The following is a 21,075-nucleotide window of genomic DNA, read 5'->3' on the forward strand; positions in this document are numbered from 1 at the left end:
AGCGGAGAGTGAGCTGGGCGGGAAACGTCAAACGTCAAGTGCGAACACGCTCCCACAAAAAGTGCAGAAAAAGTAGTGTAAACAGCGATTATACTATCCAGAATTAGTGAAAATCGAATTCGGAACCAGCGACTTAGTGGAATTTGATGTTTTCCGAAGAGAAATAGGTGTACTTTTGCCAAAAACACGGTTAGTGTTTACAGAGTTTACAGAGTTACGTCACCAGCTGTCACCACGCGAACCGGACCCAACTAACAAATCTGATGCTCTAAGTAACGGCTTTTTGTTGTTATTGTGTTTGTCTGCGTTGTGTGTTTTTTTTTTTTTTTTAAATTGGCGTGAACGTCGAAAACCCTTTGGGCCAATCAAACCGACTGGAAAATTCGGGGAGCACCCCGAAAATTCTTTGAGATCAATAAGTGCTCAATAAATAAATAACATCGGAAGCTTCTAGAAGATCACCGGAGCAACATGTCGGGGCTGGGCGAGGCGGCCCATCCCCCGGTAGCTGATGCCCTCCAGCTGAGGGTGCTGAGGCCTCGGAGGAGGTCAAGGTCTGCACCGCGACCATCCATCGTCCAAAGTGTCGTGGACCAGCGTCTGATACCACCACGTCCCGATACCCCCGCACCGGATGAGGTGGTTCTCTCGTCCAGCGACGGGGAGGAGGATGCCCTCAACTCCACCATCGTGGCGGTGGCTGAGGAGAGTGCGGTGCAACCGACATCATTGGTGGAGGAAACGGCAGAGCCAATGCAAGCCGCGTTGGAGGGCGCACTGAAGAAGTTAGTGGAGCTTGAAGACACTCTTCGCATCACGCGTGATGAGCTCCGCATTGCTAATGAGGAGCGAGCTGTCCTTAGGCGCGAGGTGGAGCTGCTTCGTGTCGGCACCCAGACGGTGGTGGCGATGCAGGAGACAGCGCTTGTTGCGAGCCAGCAGCCGACAGCTCAGGGGGGAAACCCTGAGACTGCTCGCAGACGCATGCAACGCCTCCGGAAGAAGCAGCGAAAGCAGCAGCAGCAGCAGCAGGAGCAACAGCAGCAGCAGCAACAGCACCAGCAGCAGCAGCAGCAGCAGCAGCAGCAGCAGCAGCAGCAACAGCAGCAGCAGCAGCGCCAGCCACAGCGACGGGCGGTCGTAGGCTTGGTGCAACAGCAGCAGCGGCCTCAGCAACAGCAGCATGTAAAGCGTCAACAGCAGCCGATGGCGTTGGGACATGTTCCGTCCTCAGCCACTAGTCAGCAGTCATGGGTGACGGTGGTGAAAGGTCGCCCGTCCCGACAGCCACAGCAGCAGCTACCGCAACAGGAGGAGCTCATCTATCGTCCGCCTCAGATGCGGCAACAGGAGCAGCAGCAGCAGCAGCAGTTCCAGTCACGACAGCAACATCAGAAGCGCAAACGGCCGAAGCCGGAGCAGATCGAGGTCTCCCCCACGGGCGACGAAACATGGGAGATGATATACCGGAAGGTCAGACAGGCAGTTAACGGCAATGTCCTGTACAAGGATTTGAAAGACCATATTGTCTCGTGCAAACGCACGGACAAGAATCTGCTCCGGCTGACGCTGAGCAAGACGGCGGATGCACAGCTAATGCTACAGCATATCCGGGCCATTGTAGGGAGCGCCGGAGTAACCCGTCTTGTTACGGAGATGGCCACGTTGGTCTTATCCGACATGGACCCGTTGGCAGACGAGGCGGAACTAGTGGCAGCGCTCGACGCAAAGCATGGGACAAGTGCTGGTATCGTATCCACCAGCATTTGGAAGCTGCCAGACGGCTCCCAGCGTGCTCGAGTGAAACTCCCGGCGAAGTGCGCCAAGGCATTAGACGGTACCAAGCTGCGCCTTGGCCTGTGCATAAGCAAGGTCCGTGCAGCTCCGCCCACACCGAAGGAGAAGACGCGATGCTATCGCTGCCTCGAGATGGGCCATCTTGCTCGAGATTGCCGATCGTCTGCTGACCGTCAGAAGCAATGCATCCGCTGTGGCGAGGAAGGCCACATGGCAAAAACCTGCCAAGCTCAGGCACGGTGCGCCAAGTGCGGTGGTCATCACACCATTGGCCACGCAGCATGCGCTCGGTTGGCCTCACGATGAGCTCAACACTGCGAGTTCTGCAGGCGAACCTGGGCCGTGGACGCACCGCCCAGGACTTGGCGCTACAGGCGGCAAGCGAGGAGCGCATCGACGTATTGGTGCTCTCGGAAATCTACCGCCCACCAGAGAGCAATGGGAGGTGGGTGTTCGACGAGGCGAAAAAGGTCGCAGTGGTGGCAACCGGCGAGCTTCCCATTCAGAAGGTGTGGCGCAGCGACATCCACGGACTTGTCGCCGCTCAGGTTGGGGGTGTGGCGTTCGTGAGCTGCTACGCCCCCCCGCGCCTCTCTATTGATGAATTCAAGCGGTTCCTCGAGGCTGTCCAGCTGGAAGCGCAAACTCACTCCCACGTCGTTGTTGCCGGTGACTTTAACGCCTGGCACGGTGAGTGGGGAAGCGCGCACGACAACGAGCGTGGTGAGGAATTGCTCGGCATGGCAGAGCAGCTCAATCTACGTTTGCTGAATCGGGGAAACACGCCAACCTTCGATGGCAATAGCGTGGCTGGGCCGAGCGTAATAGACGTGACCTTCGCAAGCCCTTCGATCGCTTGCTTGGACACTTGGGCGGTGAGCCAGCGGTACACGGCATCGGATCATCGGTGCTTGCTGTTCACCGTTGGATCACAGTCAGGCACCAGGCGGCTACATCACCAGCAGTCGCAACATCAGCGGTTCTTCCCCAGCCGGCAACGTCCTCGTCATGCTGGAAGGAGGTATAAGACCACTCAGTTTTCCGCGGCAGCATTCTTGGAGGCATTGCGAGGCGTGGACTTTGTTCAATGTGCCGGGAGCCAGGAGGGCATAGTCACGGCTATGTTATTGGCCTGTGACGAGACAATGCAGCGGGTGTCCAGAATGCATCTGAATCCGCATCGCAACACCTTCTGGTGGTCTCCACTCCTGGTGCAGCTGCGGGACAACTGTGAGGTTATTCGCGACCGGATGCAACAAACAGTAGATCTGGAGGAACGCAGCCACGTAGCAGCACAACACCGTACAGCACGGGCGGCGTTGAGTCGGGCTATTAAGGCTAGCAAGAAGAGCAGCTTCGAAGAGCTCATAAATCTGGCCGAAGATAATGAGTTCGGAGAGGGTTATCGAGCCGTCATGTCCCGACTCCGCGGTAGTCGGACACCACCCGAGATGGATAAAGTCATCCTTGATCGGATTGTCTCAGACTTATTCCCGGAGCATCCTCGAGTGCAGTGGCCTGAACCGACTGACACTGGCAGTCAACCGTCCATTCCAACGTCATCGGATGGGATGAATCCGGTTACAGTTGAAGAACTCTTGCTTATCGTAGGCCAGATGAGCAACAAGAAGGCTCCGGGTCTCGACGGAATCCCGAATGCCGCGGTGAAGACCGCGATCACGGCGTACCCGGAGGTTTTTAGAGCGATGTACCAGGATTGCCTGGAGAAGGCCACATTTCCTGCAGCATGGAAAAAGCAGCGGTTGGTACTTCTCCCGAAGCCAGAAAGCCTCCGGGTTAGAGCAGCTCGTACCGACCTCTATGCATGCTCGACGCATTGGGGAAGGTGCTTGAGCGCCTCATCCTTACCCGCCTGAGCGCGCACATTGAGGAGCCAGCTTCACCTCGGTTGTCGGATCGACAGTACGGGTTCCGCCGAGGACGCTCCACCATCAGCGCTATCCAGAGGGTCGTCAAGGCAGGTAGGGACGCGATGGCTTTTAAACGTACGAACCGCCGGGACAAACGGTTCCTGCTGGTTGTGGCACTGGACGTTCGTAATGCGTTCAACACGGCCAGCTGGCAGTCCATCGCCAGCGCTCTCCTGGCGAAAGGAGTTCCGGTCAGTCTGCAGCGCATCATCCGCAGCTACTTCGAGGATCGTCAGCTGTTTTACGACACTAGCGAGGGCCCCGTCGTACGGCTTGGCACTGCCGGAGTCCCGCAGGGGTCTATCCTGGGCCCCATACTGTGGAACATAATGTACGACGGGGTACTTGACATTCCGCTCCCGCCTGGGGCAGAAGTCGTTGGCTACGCCGACGACCTGGTGCTGCTGGTTCCGGGCGTTACAACCGAAGCGGTAACAGCAGACGCGGAGATGGCAGTCGAGCGGATTCGCTGCTGGATGCAGGAGCATCTCCTTGAGCTGGTGCCAGCGAAGACGGAGGCGGTACTGATAGCCAGCGTCAAGAAGCCACGCCACTTAAGCTTTAGGGTCGGCGACGTCGAGGTCCGGACCACCAGGAGCATTCGATATCTGGGAGTGGAGGTTCAGGATCACCTTTCTTGGCTGCCACACGTCGCTAAGGTGACGCAGAAGGCTGCGAATGTGGTGACAGCCGTTTCGCGGCTGATGCTGAACCACAGCGGCCCCAAGGCATCGAAATCCCGACTTCTGGCGTACGTGGCAGAGTCGGTGATGAGGTATGCGGCTCCCATCTGGTCAGAGGGCCTGGAGATCAGGGAGTGCCGCAGGATGCTTCAACGAGTTCAGCGGAAAGCAGCCTTGAGGGTGGCACGAGCATTCCGTACCGTCAGGTATGAGACGGCAACCCTCCTTGCAGGACTCACCCCGATCTGCCACCTCATCAGGGAAGACGCCAGGGTGCATGCCCGTCTACATGCACCGGAACGTGTAGATACTAGGAGCGCGATCCGGAAAGCGGAGCGGCAGGAGACTATCCGGCAGTGGCAGCTGGAATGGGACGCCGACGCCGCCAGCAGCGAGGCTAGTAGATACACACGATGGACGCATCGTTTGTTGCCTAACATCGCAGCCTGGCAGTCGAGGAAACATGGAGACATGAACTTCCATCTGGCGCAAGTGCTTTCGGGACATGGTTTTTTCCGGGAGTACCTCTGCATCAATGGTTTCACGTCGTCCCCGGACTGCCAGAGTTGTGTCGGCGTCCCGGAGAACGCGGAGCACGTGCTGTTCGAGTGCCCGCGGTTTGCAGAGCTGTGGCAACGGCTGCTCGGAGAGGGCGGATCAGACCCAGTGCGGCCTGAAAACATTCAGCGGCACTTGCTCCAGAACCAGGAGAGCTGGAGCCGCATCTCGGATGCGGTGAAAGAGATAACGTCTCAGCTACAGCACTCCTGGAACGAGTACAGGGCGAACCGAGCGGCCCAACGCATCGACGAGCAGGATGCAGAGCTCCGAGCGGAAGCGGATCGCCAGGCTCCGAGATCTTTGCCAGCACCATTCCGAGATCCATTGCCAGACAGTCCGAGATCTTTGCCAGCACCATTGGCAGCATCCGCCGACCGTGACCACGTGGGGCGGCGTGTTAGTCGATGGAGGGCACGGCACCAAGACAGCAATGTGTCGGTCGGGTTGTTTGGTCAGTACTCCTTCTTATCGAGTGAGGAGGAGGACCCCCAACAACACCGGGGCGGACCAAACAACGACGAGGAGGACTCTGCCACGGAGGCAGATGTTGCGTCTCGTTAACCAAAATACGGGGAACAAAGGAGGCCAAAAGGCAAAAGCGGAAGCTGCAAAGCGGTCTATGTTAGAGTTAAGAAATTAATAATATGCGAAAGGTGCATTAGCACGGTACAGAGGCTCCTTCAGAGCAATCGATCAGCCTAACAAAGACCCCTCGCAGGGCAATTGTTAGGTTGTAGGGAAGGTCGGCTTTTGAGATTTGTAAATTTCCTGTAAATTTTACAACATATACTAATAAAGCAACCCGATATTATTGGCCGCTTGTAGCGTCCGGCAGGTGTTTGAACTGTCACTACGCGAGTGATCCCGTCGGATCCTGGATGTAGTTGAACGATTCGAGCAATTGGCCAGTGCATTGGCTTAGTGTTGTCTTCTTGAAGAATTACTAGCTGGCCTTCCTTCAATTTTACAGCAGGCTTCAACCACTTTGTTCGGGATTGGAGGGTAGTGAGATATTCGTTAGACCATCGTTTCCACATATGTTGATGGAGTTGTTGGACCAACTGCCATTGTCTCAGTCGATTCATCGGGATGTTTTGGTAGTCAGCATCTGGTAAGGCCGTTAAAGCCTTGCCCGTTAGAAAATGGCCTGGAGTCAGTACTTCGCAGTCGGAAGAATCGTCAGTAAGTGGCACTATTGGTCGAGAATTGAGGCAGCATTCAATCTGGCACAGCAACGTATGCATGTTGTCGTACGATAGAGTAGTTTTTCCTAAAACTCGGATGAAATGTTTCTGTGCAGAGTTGATTGCAGCCTCCCACAACCCACCGAAATGAGAAGCACGTGGTGGGTTAAAGTGCCAACGAATACCTTGAGAGTTGCATTCTTGAATGATTCGTTCGCGAAAGCTGTTACTAGACAGAAGGGCCTTGATTTCGTTGGCAGCCCCGACCAAATTTCTCCCGTTGTCGCTATATACGTCTGAGCTTAAACCGCGCCGAGAAACGAATCTGCGAAAACACTGAATAAACTTCGCAGTGCTGAGGTCGGCAACCAGTTCTAAGTGTACGGCCTTTGAAGTGAAGCACACGAAGACTGCTACGAATGCCTTTACAGGAGCAGCTCGTCGATCTGGTGGAGATAAGGTGATCGGACCCCAATAGTCAACGCCAACGATTGAAAATGGGCGACTTGGAGTGACTCTGGATGACGGAAGCTCAGCCATGAATTGTTGAATTCTGGATGGACGAGCTCGACAACAGATGATGCATTGGTGAACGGTGCGACGAGCCAAAGATCTGGCCCCGATGATCCAGTATCTTTGCCGTACAAGCGTTAACAATAACTGGGGAGCAGCATGGAGATATTTTAGATGATATTCACGCATAATCAGCACAGCAATTCGATGAGATGAGGGAAGTAGTATCGGGTGCTTACTATCATGCGATAGAGCGGCGTTTGTAAGGCGACCACCGATTCGCATGATGTTGTTGGACGATATAAACACGTTGAACCACTTAAGAGGAGAGCTCGATGACACAGTTCTACCATCCTTTAGTTGATTCCATTCCCTTTTGAAGAATTGCTGCTGAATCGTGCGAACAATGTAGTGTTCAGCTTCTCGAAGCTCATCTACACCGAGCTGAGATACAGTGGATGTTGACTGTTTGTGCCTGTAGCCAATCACACGACGACAATATGCTACTACTCGGAGTAGCTGCTGGTAGGATGAGCGACGTTCGATGATCTCATCTATAAATGAAGTCTCTGCAGTAGAGGACAAGCCAACAGCGGTTGGTTTTGTTGATTTTGCTTCTGTCATGATTTCGGGACATGAAGAAGGGAGAGGTGCAGGTTTTGGCCAGTCATCGGCATGTTTCTGCAACCATGATGGACCCTGCCACCATAATTCGTAATCGATAAGCACATCTGCTGATAGGCCTCGAGAAATGCAGTCAGCTGGATTTTCCACACCGGCGATATGATTCCAATGACATCCACTCGTTGCTTGTTGGATTTTGGAAACACGATTACCTACGAACGTGTTCCACTTGGATGGAGATTCTTTGATCCAGCTCAAAGCGACTGTGCTGTCCAGCCAAAAGTAACAATCGGCCTTGATATCCAATGCTGTATGTATCTTCGAATACATTTCTGAAGCTAGAAATGCTCCGCAAAGCTCTAAGCGCGGAATGCTTTGCACCTTGAGCGGAGCTACTCGTGACTTAGCGGTAATTAATGATACCTGAATTGAACCGTCTTTATCCGTTGACCGCAGATATGCACACGATCCGTACGCCACCTGGGACGCGTCTGCAAATATGTGGAGTTGAATAGAAACGGGATCAGGCAGCAAAATGCAGCGATTGATGCGTAGCTGATTTAAGACAGGCAGCTTGGATTGGAAACACATCCATTGCATCCGTTGATCTTCAGGCAGTTCGTTATCCCAATTCAGGACGACACCGGATTCGGATTTGAGTGTCCACAGACGTTGCAAAAATATCTTCGCGATAGTGATAACTGGACCGACCAATCCGAGAGGGTCAAATAACCGTGCTATTGATGATAGTACAGATCTTCTTGTTATCACAGCTGGCTGGAGCGGTGAAGATATCTCGATCTTGTAGCGTAATGTATCCGAATTCGGTTCCCAGTGGAGTCCTAATGTTTTTATTACTTGATCTCGATGAAGATCTACCGACGTATCGATTGCTAGATTTTCAGGTGAAATGTGATGAAGAGCAGTTATCTTATTCGAAGCCCATTTCCGAAGCTCGAAGCCTCCTTTATGTAGAAGCTTGGTAAGCTGTTCGATGAGCTGAATAACCTCGGCTACTGAGGAACCACCGGAGAACAGATCGTCGACGTAAAAGTCCTTTTGAAGGACTGACGCTGCTTCAGGAAAGGCTGATCCCTCATCGACTGCTAGTTGAAACAGCGTTCTTGTAGCTAGAAATGGCGCGCACGCAGTACCGTATGTCACGGTACGTAGCTCATGTGTTTCCAACGGCTGATCAGGAGCGGGCTTCCAGATTATCATTTGAAGCGATGAGTCTCTGTAATCTACCAATATCTGGCGATACATCATTTTAATTACCTGATGTTTTCTAGCACGTAATATGATGGATCGTATATCTTCCTGGATGGTGGGACCAACCATCAATGCATCGTTTAATGACGGCCCACCTGGTGTCGCGCAGGAAGCATCAAACACTACACGCAGTTTGGTCGTAGTAGAATCTTCGCGTAATACGGCGTGATGAGGAAGATAATATCGTTTTCTTCCAGACTGTTCAATGTTGTCTACTCGCTGCATGTGCTCAAGAGTGGAATATTCGTCGATGAATTGTTTATATTGGGTTTTTAGTTCCGGATGTTGGTTAAGACGACCTTGTAAGGAATAAAAACGCCGAATAGCTGTCTGACGATTATCAGTTAGCTTGTCTAGAACCTTCTCCTTGACAGGTAATCGTACGATGTAACGTCCCTCTGGAGAACGTTGAACATTTCGTAGAAAGTGTTCTTCGCAGTTTCTTTCTTCAGCTGAAAGTGACGAGTTTGGAGTGTCTTCTTCGATTGACCAGAATCTTTCAATCATGTTTTCAATCTGCACGATGCTGGTCGTTGCGAAATTCACGGTGATGGTGTGGTTCTGTGCAGCTGCTGATTTAGAAGATGACCCTGAAACAACCCAACCGAGCTCTGAGTTGATAAGCGTTGGAAGGTTGGGCCCGAGTGCTATTCTGCCCGGCAGCTTGAACAAATCGAAAAATACTCCTGCACCTATTAGTATATCAATTTGACTTGATGTGAAGAAAGCTGGATCTGCTAGATGAAGGTTAGGAGGAATGTTCCATGATGAACAATCAATGCGAGCGGTAGGGAGGTCGATAGTGACCTTTGGTAGGATAAGAAATTCGGTGTCAATAGAGTATTGACCTACGCGCGATCGTAATGTTGCGGTGAATTTTTGTTTTGCTTGCGTTAATGCGTGGCCAATTCCGGATATGGGAAGATATGTTCTTTCACGACGAACGTTCATGCGTTGCCCAAAACTTTCGGTTATAAAACAGCACTCGCTTCCGGAATCTAAAAGCGCACGCCCGATGTGTTCACGTCCGATTTTGTCAACAAGAACGACGACTGCAGTAGCAAGCAGCACTGGCTTGTGTGATTGACTTGATGACGTACAGCTAATCGACTCGACACCCGATGCATTCGATGATGAGGGCGGAGGATTCGTGTTACGGTTCGCGAAAGTAGGACGATGTTGGTTGTTACCACCAAAAGAACCTGTAGAAGAATGACATAATTGAGTGTGATGACGACTACCACACTTACGGCAATTGCTTGATGATTTGCAGTTGTTGGAGACATGCCCGGGTCGCAAACAGTTCCGACATAGTTGACCGTTTCGAACTATGGTTTCCTTGTCTGCTAAGGGTAGTTGGCTGAACTGCACGCAAGAGTAGATGAGATGATCTCCTTCACAAGATGCACATTTACGGTACGACTTGGTAGCGGTGTTGCTGGCTAGTGGACGTTGGATGCCTTTCTTGGAAGTTGGAATCTCTGCTTTTGCTGGTATCTTGTCTAGCACTAAGGCCCGTCGTAGGATGAAATTTGTTAATTCTGTAAAGCTTATCTTAGCATCCGAAGAAATGTGTTCTTCCCAATCTCTGCGAGTCTTGGGATCGAGACTGCGGCTCAGCATAAAGACAAGCAAAGTGTCCCAATGCTCCGTTGGTTCACCAAGTTGTTTCAATACCTTTACGTTGATTCCGAATTTCTCCACCAACGTACGAAGTTCTGCAGCCGACTCTCGCTTCAGTGCCGTGTATTCGAAAAGTTGCTCGACATGTTTGGCCTTTAGTCTGTTAGGATCATTGTAATGCTTCAGCAGCAGCTCCCATGCGATGGATTAGTTTTCCTCGCTGATGCTTATGCCTTGAACAAGTTGTAAGGCCGTGTTGGTTACTGACACGCGAAGATAATGAAATCTCTGGATGTTTGACAGCCCTGGCGCGTTATGAACCATTGACATGAACGAGTCATGAAAGTTCAGCCAGTTTTCGTATTTGCCGTCGAACACAGGGAGTGATAATTTCGGAAGGCGCATCTGTGGAACCGCAGGTGTGGAAGATGAAGTTACCGGAAGCTGCTTAATCTGTTGTTTGACCTCTGACGAGAGGAAACTGTATGCTTGGTAGTACAGCTGCTCCATCTCTGCATATACGGTGAGGTTTTCGTTGTATCCTTCCTCATCGCTTGCATCGAGTTGTTCTTGGATTGCTTCCACCTTTGACCACAACGCTTCTAGGTGTTTAAAGCGCACTTCCACTTCACCACTTTGAGTATCGCGGTTGTAATCGATGCTGAACGTGGCAAGTGCGTTAAGCGATGCGCGGTGCGTTTTTAGGGTTTGTTTAAAACCTTTAATCCGACGTGCTTCGGCCATTGTACTTAAGAAACTTGAACTGCCGTATGCGTATCCGGTTCGAAGGACCAATGATTAGCTCAGTTGTTTTATTCACGTTTTTTAGTTCACAAGCGCGTGTTTCTTCCGCCAGGTTCACCGGAAGCTTCCTTCCTCACTCTGCGTTAGTTTGACGTTTCTTGTTTTGACGCTTCCGCGTTTCTAACGTCAGACGTCCGCGTGACGCCTGAGTCAGTTCAAAATCTTCGTTATGGCGTCTTAGTAACGAACACACACTACGACCACAAAGTCTGATATGGGTCGCAGAATTTTTATTTGCTCTACAGTACGACTTTGTGGTCTTAATAGAGGATTGGTTCGAAATCACGCTATTTTATACCAAAGTGTTGTGGGTGCTCTTGGGGGAAGGGTAGGAAGAGGAGCATAAAATTTGAAATGTTTCAGGAAACTTTCATGATCGATTGAAACTTTCAACATTCGTTCATCTGTCAATGCAATACATCGAAGGCGTCTTCTTTGCTTCGTTTTAATGTACTCCATTCTTATTCATCTGCTTGATGCGGTGCGCTACAGTGTGTTTTATTTTTGATTTTGTGTAATGTTTAAGGGTAGTTTTTGTACTTTAAATGTAAATTTTACATAGAAAAGTACTCATAGTGCATGAAAGAAGTGAAGTACTGTTAAACAACACTACCAGGCGATGGATTTTTCATTCAGAAAATGCAGCGTCCTTTGACAGCGCCGTCATCGTTTGGCGCAGTAGTGATGGTTGGTATTTTTATTATAATCAATTGATTAAAAAAACCTTTTATCTAAATAATCTATTCTTTCCATACAATAGAATCAACCCATTTTGTGCAGATATGAGGATCAATGTTCCGGATAGTGAACAGTGTCAAGGAACCAAGTCGGCGTGTGTATTTACCCGTGTGTGTGTGTTGACGACAGCAGTGTTTACTTCGAAGTTACATTATTTTTGTAAACATTGAATGAATGAAATAAAGAAATGAAAATGAATTTCAAAAGCTTTAGTTCCGAAATATTTCATGAAAAATTTCAAAATGACGAAAGAAAAGCTTTCCTACCACAAACGAAATATTTCATTATTATGGTGCATTTGATATAATTATGGCCCGTTTTATGTCATCCACGAAGTCTTAATATTACTGCTGTAAGTGATGCTTTAAGACCGATATCAGACCGTCTTATATAGGTCTTCGAACGGTCGGATATTTTGATATCAGACCGTCTTATATAGGTCTTCGAACGGTCGGATATCGGTTTTTGGCTATCTGGGATAGCGTTTTGGTGGGATAGGAAAAAGGGATTAGGAACATGAATTGTCTTATTCCTATTGTATACAGGGAAGATTTGAATTTTCCTATACCACTTTGTTTTGAGTTTTGGAACAATAATCATTAATATGAGTTCTGAATTGCTTACAGCAGCTTTTGTGGTTGTATATAAAAATAATTCGATAGTTGTGTTAGCTGAAAGATTATTTCGTTTCATATCTCCTACTAAAATGTCTATTTCTTCTTGATTAAGGAGTTGAATATTCGTTATTCCCAATTTAGCTAGTGTGATACTTTCAATAATAATTCCAATTCTATCTGCTAAGTATTTCAAATTTAAGAAAATATTTAAAGAGTAAAATTCCATTGAAGAACTGTTAAAAATTGTAATGGCCTGCTTTATTTTCTCGAGAGTATCATTCAATTTAAGTGTCATATCTTTATTTATTTTGACTTGAGCATTATTGTTTGCTATAAGTCCATTTAAAGTTGAATTAATCATACTAAGATCGTTAGCGTCTGGATTCCCGGCAATGAATTTCCAAACCGTTCCAATAGCATCCCATCGTTTTTGTCGAATCGGTCTAATAGTTTGAAGCATTTTTGTTACATGATTGAATTCTTCTTTTACAACATGGGTGAACTGGTTTTCTTCTATTTTCTCAAACTCGGTAAATAGTGATTGCACTTCACGTTGGATATCTGATATTTGAAAATGATGAATGTAGTATGTTTTAGCAATAGCTATTCTAGCAACACCTCTGTCAAAGGCAATTAGTGGAATTTTATCTAAACTTGATATTGTCATGTTCTGTGCTGTAACAGTTGCAAAAAATCTGTAATAAAATACAATATCAGGAATTAATTACTTTTAGATCGTTTTGATGAAGTTTTCTTCCGTCTTTTGTTATGACTGTAGTTCTATTCACATTTTGTATTACCGTTTTTTTGTATGGTTTTGCTTGTTTTGTTCTTCGTTTCGTCTTCATAAAAGCTTGGGCTGAGTTCGGTATTGTTCTTTCTATCTTATTTTTGTTAAAGAAATTTAAGTCTTGTTTCTGTTTCCGATTTAAATTTTTGAATACTTGAAAAAGAATGGCAGAAGTTTTTTCTGAAGGTGTATTTATTTCAAAAGGGGTGAATTTTGTAACAGAATGTATTGAATTATTATAATGGTTAATTGTAAGGTCTACAAGATCAATTAGTGCCTTAGATGGATTTTCCGATTTAGTTATTCGATAGATTTCTAAAAATGTAGAATGAAACCTTTCTACGATTCCGTTTACTTCACTGCGACCAGTAGGGGTTACATAAGGTGTAATGTTGTAGGCATTGAAAAATTCTAAAATATTGCCAGAATTGAATGACTTTTCTCCATCCATAACAATAATATCTGGAGGCTTGTGTTTGAGTATGATTTCCTTTAGTGGTGGAAGAACATCCACGGTAGCTCTTGAGTTGATTTTCCTGAGTTGTGCAAATTTGGAAAATTTATCGACACATTCAGGAAATAATTCTTTTCCAAAAATAAAATGTCAATATGCATAATTTCAAAAGGTCTTGTTGGTATGGGCGTTTCTTGAATTGCTTTGTTAATTGGTTTCCTATCGTATTTACATTCATTACACGTGATACAGGATTTCACGTAGTTTCTGATCATAGCGGTCATCTTTGGAAAGTAATACTTCCGGATGATTTGCAGTTTATTTTCCTCTGTTCCTCTGTGTGCTCTTGAATGTACTTTACTTACTATATCTATTTGATCTGATGGAGATTCAATGTCTTCTAAAATCTTTTGTGTAAATCTTATTTTTAGCATATTTTGTCGTCCATAATGCTTTTTACATGTTTCCTGAATCTTTCCCATAATATATTCCGATGTGTATAATCCATTTAGTTTCGATGCATCAAAGTGCGTTTTTAAAATATTCAGTATATTCTTTTCAGTTATATCCTTTGTATGTATTATTACTCTCTTGAAATTCGAAAAGAGATTCTTAATTTCTACGTTTTGATTACCTTCTCTTATTATGACTTGATGACGAAAAGCATTCAGAGGACCTTCAGTAGAGGGTATATATAACAAACCACAGTCGGGTGCGGAATGCTGAGTTGCTGTCATGGAGCAACAAATCCTACTTAGTGCGTCAGCCACAACATTTGCTTTTCCTGGCTTATATATGATTTCATAATCATGCTCTTCGAGATAAGATTTCCATCTCTTTAATTTAGCGTTAGTATTTCTCTGAGAAAGTGTAAAAGTAAGCGGCTGATGATCCGTTAAAATTTTGAATTTACTACCATACAAATAATTCCTAAAAATTTTCAATGACCAAATTATTGCTAACATTTCCTTCTCTGAAACTGAATATGCTTCTTCAGTTTTCGTTAACGATCGAGAAGCAAAATGTATTGGTTTATCCTTTCCAATTTCGCCCTGTGACAAAACTGCACCTATAGCGTAATTTGAGGCATCAGTTGTAAGCACAAATGGTTTATTATAATCTGGATAAATTAAAATATCCGAAGAAGAAAGGATCGATTTTAATTTTTCAAAACATTCCGTTTGTTCGGACGTTAGTGTAATTTTTCTATTTGATGCGGGATTATTTTCTCCTCTAAATATGTTGGTAAGCGGTTTTGCAATTTTTGCAAAGTCTTTTACGAACTTTCTGTAATAATTCATTAAACCTAAAAATGATCTTAATTCTTTTACTGTGCTTGGCTTGGGAAACTTTTTAATCGTTTCGATTTTTTTCGGATTAGGTTTTACTCCTTCGTGGGAAATAATGTGACCAAGGAATTCTACTTCTTGGTGAACAAATTCCGATTTATCAAGCTGCACTTTAAGATTTGCAGAATTCAATGTATTTAAAATTATTCCTAAGTTTTCGAAATGCTCATCTAGAGTTTTTCCTAATACAATTACATCGTCCATATAGATGTAACATTTTTTTCCTATATATTCACGCAGAACATCATCTATAGCTCGCTGAAAGATAGCTGGAGCATTTTTTAGGCCAAATGGCATTCTGGTGAATTCATATTTTCCGTTATTTACGGCAAAAGCGGTTTTCTCAATATCTTGCTCATGCATCTTTATCTGATGAAATCCTGATGCAAGGTCCAAAGTTGAAAAATATTTGTGGTCCTTTAATTGCTCTAATACATATGAAATTTCAGGCATTGGGTATCGGTCGCTGATTGTTTTTTCATTTACTTTCCTATAGTCTACAACCATTCTAAACTTCTTTTGACCTGATGCGTCATTTTTCTTTGGAACTATCCATACAGGAGATGTCCAAGCTGATCTCGATGGTCTAATAATACCATCTTCCAACATTTTTTTTATTTGATGATGATTTCAACATAAGCAGTGGGGTAAGGGTAAACCCGTTGGTGCACTGGAATTTCGTCAGTGGTATTTATAAAACATTTAACATTTGTTGCACAGGTAAGCTTTGTATCAGGTTCATAAAAAACTGATTTGTTCATGTGGAGAATTTTGAGTAACTTTTTTTTCACATCGTTGCTTAAATGGTCAGTACGAAAGTCGGTCATATGGTCACTTGCTTTTCCATTTTCGTATCGTCTGAGGGGTATTGTAAACGGTATGCTGTCGTCAGTATTAATTGTCATTGCACAGTTTTTAAATGATATATCAGCACAAATGCTTTCTAGAACGTTGGTGCCTATTATTCCAGCAAAAAACGGATGAAAATCATGTACCAGAAATTGAAATGGGGTCATGCATTTTGGAGCAAAAAATTTGATATCTATTGCAAGAGTGGTATTGAATTTCCCACATACTGAACTTATATTTTTAGCACATACTTTGTAAGGTCGGTTACCTCCATAACTGGCTGCTAATTTTGATGATACGACATTAATGTTAGCACCTGTATCGATCAAAAATGGGTACTCTCCCTGTGTGGTTGGCAAATTGACGAAAGGGAGGAATGAACTCACCAATTCGCGTTCCACTCTAAAAAATGGCTCTCGTAAGCATCGGCTTGATATTGATCATTTACACTTCGTGAATTTGTGTAAAAGTTTTGATTTTGTGAGATGTGCTCATTTATATCTAGATAAGATTCGTTTAATGGTTGTGAACCTTCTATATACTCTAGAGGGGTGTTAAACATATTGGTATTGTTTGCAGTTGCTATATCCATAGCATTTGCATGTCCGTAACGTGGGCGTTTAGCATTATAATTTGATCTAACGTTCGACTGTAAAGATTGATCAACCTCCATAGGAACTGGGAGATTATTATTCACTCTGTTGTAATTTTGAGGGAGATGAAATTTCTGTTGATGTGGTGGGGTTGGATAATTATAGCTTTGATCCATGCCTTGTCACAAACTGATTTCTGTTTGGTGTGAAAATTGGTCTAGGTTGAACATAATGTCTAGGTTGGTAGAAATTTTGTTGGTGTATGGGTTGTTGCCTATGTGTTATTGGCGCTGTGGGTAAATCCCTAGGTTTAGGAATATTGTTGTTGGGTTTATCGTTAAATGGAGCAGATCTCATGTCCATATTGTAGAAGTCAAGGCAATATTGAAATGCACTACTCAGCGTTTTTGGGTTATATTTTTTTAATAGAAAACTTAATGGCTTTTCAAGTCCTCGTATAAAACTGTCCAACGCCTTTTCTCTAAAATAATTTACGTGTGCTGTATGATTTTCGGCATACTTTGGATCTGACTGAATATGCGTCACGATCGCTGTTAGTAGATCATTTACTCTACTAAAATAGCAACTAAGTGACTCTGACGATTTTTTTCGTATCATGGTTAATTCATGATCCAATGGTTTCAGGTCTCTTTTATCCTTATAATAAAGGAGAAGAGTCCTTTTTATTGTATGCCAATCGGGGGCGATACAATTGGAATTTAAAACGTCAGCAGCTTCACCTTTAATTTTTCTTCTGATGGTTGACTCGATAATGTGATATTCGATTGAATCTCGAGGCAAACGTTCGTAGATTTTCAATACATTTTCGACTTCTAAAAACCATCCAGGAAGGCTTGCTCCGTGCCCGTGAAATTCTGGAAGATCTTTCACAAAATCTGGCACTTTACCTAATTCAACGTATTTGTGATGAGTCATAGTTTGTGCTGGTGGCACAATATGAGGCTGATATGATGGATTCATTTTTCGATTTCTGGATTGTATTTCAAAACGTTTGATTTTGCGGAAAATTTTGAAAAATTCGTCGCCTTAAACGATTTAGTGATTTGAAAATTTAAATGATGGAAACAGACAAGATTCTCACTTCTCTAACTTTTCCTAATTGTTCACTAATAGTTCTAATTATTCACTTATTTACAATTTAAAATTTTACGACGGGAAAAAAAAATTACGGCAACTAATGATAAAAATTGACTCAAAATGACTTACAGTAGAATCATGAAGACTTTGAAACGAGTGCAGCTCATCGTTGTCCACGTAGCGATGCGAACGAAGTGATGTCTACGAAGAGATGTCCACGTAGCGATGTTCTCGTAGCGATGTTTTCGTAGCGATGCTCTTGTAGCGTTGTACTCGTAGCGATGTCCTCGTAACGTCTCGGGATAGAAGGCTAATGTAACACTCCAGGTGGTTCTTTTGGGATGTCTTCCTACTAGGGGTCTTCGGTGTCGTTCGGGATGAAAGTCTCGAATACAGCAACTTCTCGTACACTTGTGCAGGTTTTATATTCACTTGGTTCACCTCACTTTTTGGTACTTGTACGTCCACGTCTTAAATTCATTTCACTAGCTTGTCACGACACTTAAAACTTTGTGCAGAGTTTTTGTATTGTTTTTCGTCTCACTTTCGTTTTTCGGTATACGTAGAACAATAAGCTAGTGCCTCTAATCGTTATTGTGTAGGCTTCCTTTGATAACTTGTCGCCTCACTTTGAACGTAGAGGTCCCTATTCGGGCGCCAGTTAAGAATTGTACTTTACAATAATGAAGGTTCGGACGCGGATGTACACTTCTTCTTCTTCTTCTTGGCTTAACGACCTTACAGGTCACGCCGGCCATTTCTGGCTTACTAGACTTATTTTACCACGTAGCCAGATAGTCAGTCCTTGCTACGGGGGAACGGTCCGGATGGGATTTGAACCCGGTCCGGCCGTGTGGACTGGCGCCGTTTATCACATGCACCACCGGACCGCCCTTAAAACCGGATGTACACTTAAAACGTCTGATTTTACTGCTAGTCAAATTCAGAGTGATTTATTTTAACTATTGACTATTGATACATGTATGTGGATTGGGGGAATTGGATTGGAACAGGGAACGGAGGTGGTGCTGATTCAGCTTCTCGGTTGCTAAGTCATTCGATGCAAACGTTGGTACAGGTTCGGTGCGAAGCATAAGCTGACGACGCTGTTGGCGGTCCGGTACGAAATAAAAGCTGACGTCGCAGGAATTACTGGGTCAGCGGATGTTCGAGCGATGTGTTAACTCGCTCAAGCTAAGTGTGAGCTGAAGAAACTGATGGTGTTTGAAGCCCCACCTGCCTCTCAGTTTGACGTAACGCTTGCTTCAGCTCCTTCTCGTTCGGATCATCTGCCGCGAATTGAACTACCGAAGTTCAACGGTGATCCGTCGGAATGGCCAGCGTTCGCGGGGCGCTTCGAGAAGCGCATTGCAGGCCTTACCGGAGACGCCGAACGGTACGCGTTTTTGGTGAAGTGCTTTGACCGGTGTGAAATCGCTCGAAATAGTTGCGAGGCGTTCGAAAACGCTGGCATGCCTTTTGATAAGGCATGGCAGAAGCTCGAAGAGCGGTTTTATAAAAAACGCGTGGCTTTCCTCGGTCATTTTCGGCACATAACAAACCTGCCCAAGATGACTACGGCGTCATCTAATGGGCTGATGAAAATAATCGACGTGGTTGAAACGTCGCTTTCAGCTGCAAGACAGATTGCAGGCGAATCGGGGCGTAAGCCTAGCGTGGGAGAGAACGGTCTTCTGGTCACTATAGTGATGTCAAAGCTGGACGATGAGACCATCACAAGGATCTCACGCAGGCTGGACGCTCAAACCATTCGTACGTGGAAGGAATTGCGCGACGAGCTCGACAGATTGTCGAGCTTGATCTATTATGAACCGCGTAGGGCCGCAATCCGTCCAGATCGTGATTTTAATAGTGCAAAGGTGCGACCAGCAAGAGCGATGGTTGCTGCCACGGTCGATCCAGGAAGCAACCGACAGTTGACAAGTGCGCGAACCACGCGAGTGAGTGTTGCTACAGTGTACCGCCGGGAAAGCATTCGACGGTGTTACGCGTGTGACAAACAGGGCCATGTGGGCCCACAGTGTCCCGAACTGCAAACTCGCTCAACGTACGAGCGAGTAAATTACGTAATGGGTAAAGGTAAGTGCGTGAACTGTTTTTCCAGTCAGCACGCCGCTGCGCAATGCCCAAGTGAGAAAAGGTGCCAAATGTGTAGCAAAAAGCACCACACGATGCTACATATGGAAAGTAACGATTCAGCGAAGTGACGATTATGTTGCGAGTCTTTTCGTACAAATTTCGTGGTTCCGTGTCCTGGTTACCTGCCTCCCTCAGTACGTTCCCGTTCGTGCTCCGTGCCCCGCCCTCGCTTCGTGCCACCATCTTCAGGTGCTGGTGGTACATTTCCAGCGATGGCCGATCCACGCGGTCGGTGTGTAACGCCGTCGCGTGGCGTCCAGCGTTCGTTCTCCGTGCCCCGTCCTCGCATCGTGCCGCCATCTTCAAGTGCTGGTGGTGCATTTCCAACGATGGCCGATCCACGCGGTCGATGTGTAACGCCGTCGCGTGGTTTCCAGCGTTCGTGCTCCGTGCCCCGTCCTCGCTTCGTGCCGCCATCTTCAAGTGCTGGTGGTGCATTTCCAGCGATGGCCGATCCACGCGGTCGGTGTGTAACGCCGTCGCGTGGTGTCCAGCGTTCGTGCTCCGTGCCCCGTCCTCGCTTCGTGCCACCATCTTCAGGTGCTGGTGGTGCATTTCCAGCGATGGCCGATCCACGCGGTCGGTGTGTAACGCCGTCGCGTGGTGTCCAGCGTTCGTGCTCCGTGTTGCCTACGTCGCACTCCAGCTCAACGACAACTAGCAGCGTCCATAGCTTGGACAATTACGTCTTGTTGGCAACCGTCGCTGTGCTGATTGAGTACGGGATGGGTAAATGGCAACGAATCCGCTGTCTACTTGACTCTGGTTGTCAAATCCAAGCCATCACTGCGACTGCCGCCAAGCGGTTGAAACTAACGCTGCTACCAGGACGTTTAACTTTAATGGGGATTAGTGGTAAACTCCCTGTATCGAACCAAGTCCGGACTAAAGTCATGGCAATTAATGGATCCTACCGTTTTAGCTCCAACTTCTACGTGATACCGGAACTTAGCACGCAACCCATTCGTAGCATCAAGAAGGACGAATTAGAACTTCCAGCTGGCCGACGAGAGCTTTTGCAATCCTGGGCCGATTGACGCCATACTAGGTGCCGGGATATGCTTCGACTCGATTCGGTTAGGATTCCAGCGCCTACCCAACGGCCTTATCTTACAAAACTCCAAATTCGGATGGGTTGTTGGAGGTATGCTTCGAACCACCATGTCTACCAGTCCCTACGAGTAGAGTTGCCACAAGGCTACGTGCATCGATGACCTCAAAGTGAGCCTCGAACGGTTGTGGAATGTAGAGGAACTACCGTCTGAAGTTCCGGATCAGACAATGTTGAAGAACCACGAGCTTGAGGATCACTTCAAGCGACATATGAGAATCGCCGATGATGGGCGGTATATCGTCCGCATTCCCCTTCGGGGGGAGTTGAACCAACTAGGCGACTCCATCGAGCAGGCGCAGCGACGATTACTGTCTTTGGAAC

General features: G+C 46.4%; 2 protein-coding genes across 2 annotated transcripts; both read left to right on the forward strand.

Annotated features, from left to right (window-relative positions):
* Window positions 1-471: 471 nt before the first annotated feature.
* Window positions 472-1,711, forward strand: LOC125768250 (protein lag-3-like). The gene is made up of 3 exons (XM_049435650.1): window positions 472-900; window positions 1,159-1,620; window positions 1,697-1,711. Exons 1-3 carry the CDS (start codon window positions 472-474, stop codon window positions 1,709-1,711), a joined length of 906 nt encoding a protein of 301 aa, XP_049291607.1.
* A 13,406-nt stretch (window positions 1,712-15,117) lies between these two features.
* Window positions 15,118-20,265, forward strand: LOC125769281 (uncharacterized). The gene is made up of 2 exons (XM_049437945.1): window positions 15,118-19,829; window positions 20,181-20,265. Exon 1 carries the CDS (start codon window positions 18,698-18,700, stop codon window positions 19,706-19,708), a length of 1,011 nt encoding a protein of 336 aa, XP_049293902.1. The 5' UTR covers window positions 15,118-18,697; the 3' UTR covers window positions 19,709-19,829; window positions 20,181-20,265.
* The last annotated feature ends 810 nt before the right edge of the window (window positions 20,266-21,075 follow it).

The sequence above is a fragment of the Anopheles funestus genome, chromosome X, assembly GCF_943734845.2.
Source record: "Anopheles funestus chromosome X, idAnoFuneDA-416_04, whole genome shotgun sequence".
NCBI classification, from domain to species: Eukaryota; Metazoa; Arthropoda; class Insecta; order Diptera; family Culicidae; genus Anopheles; species Anopheles funestus.

Bases quoted from the DNA above. Each gene is read 5' to 3' on its own strand.
- LOC125768250 (XM_049435650.1), top strand. From the start codon at position 472: ATGTCGGGGCTGGGCGAGGCGGCCCATCCCCCGGTAGCTGATGCCCTC. The intron at 901-1,158 runs GTGGTGGCGATG...TTGGTGCAACAG, and splicing joins TTCGTGTCGGCACCCAGACG to CAGCAGCGGCCTCAGCAACA.
- LOC125769281 (XM_049437945.1), top strand. From the start codon at position 18,698: ATGGTGTTTGAAGCCCCACCTGCCTCTCAGTTTGACGTAACGCTTGCT.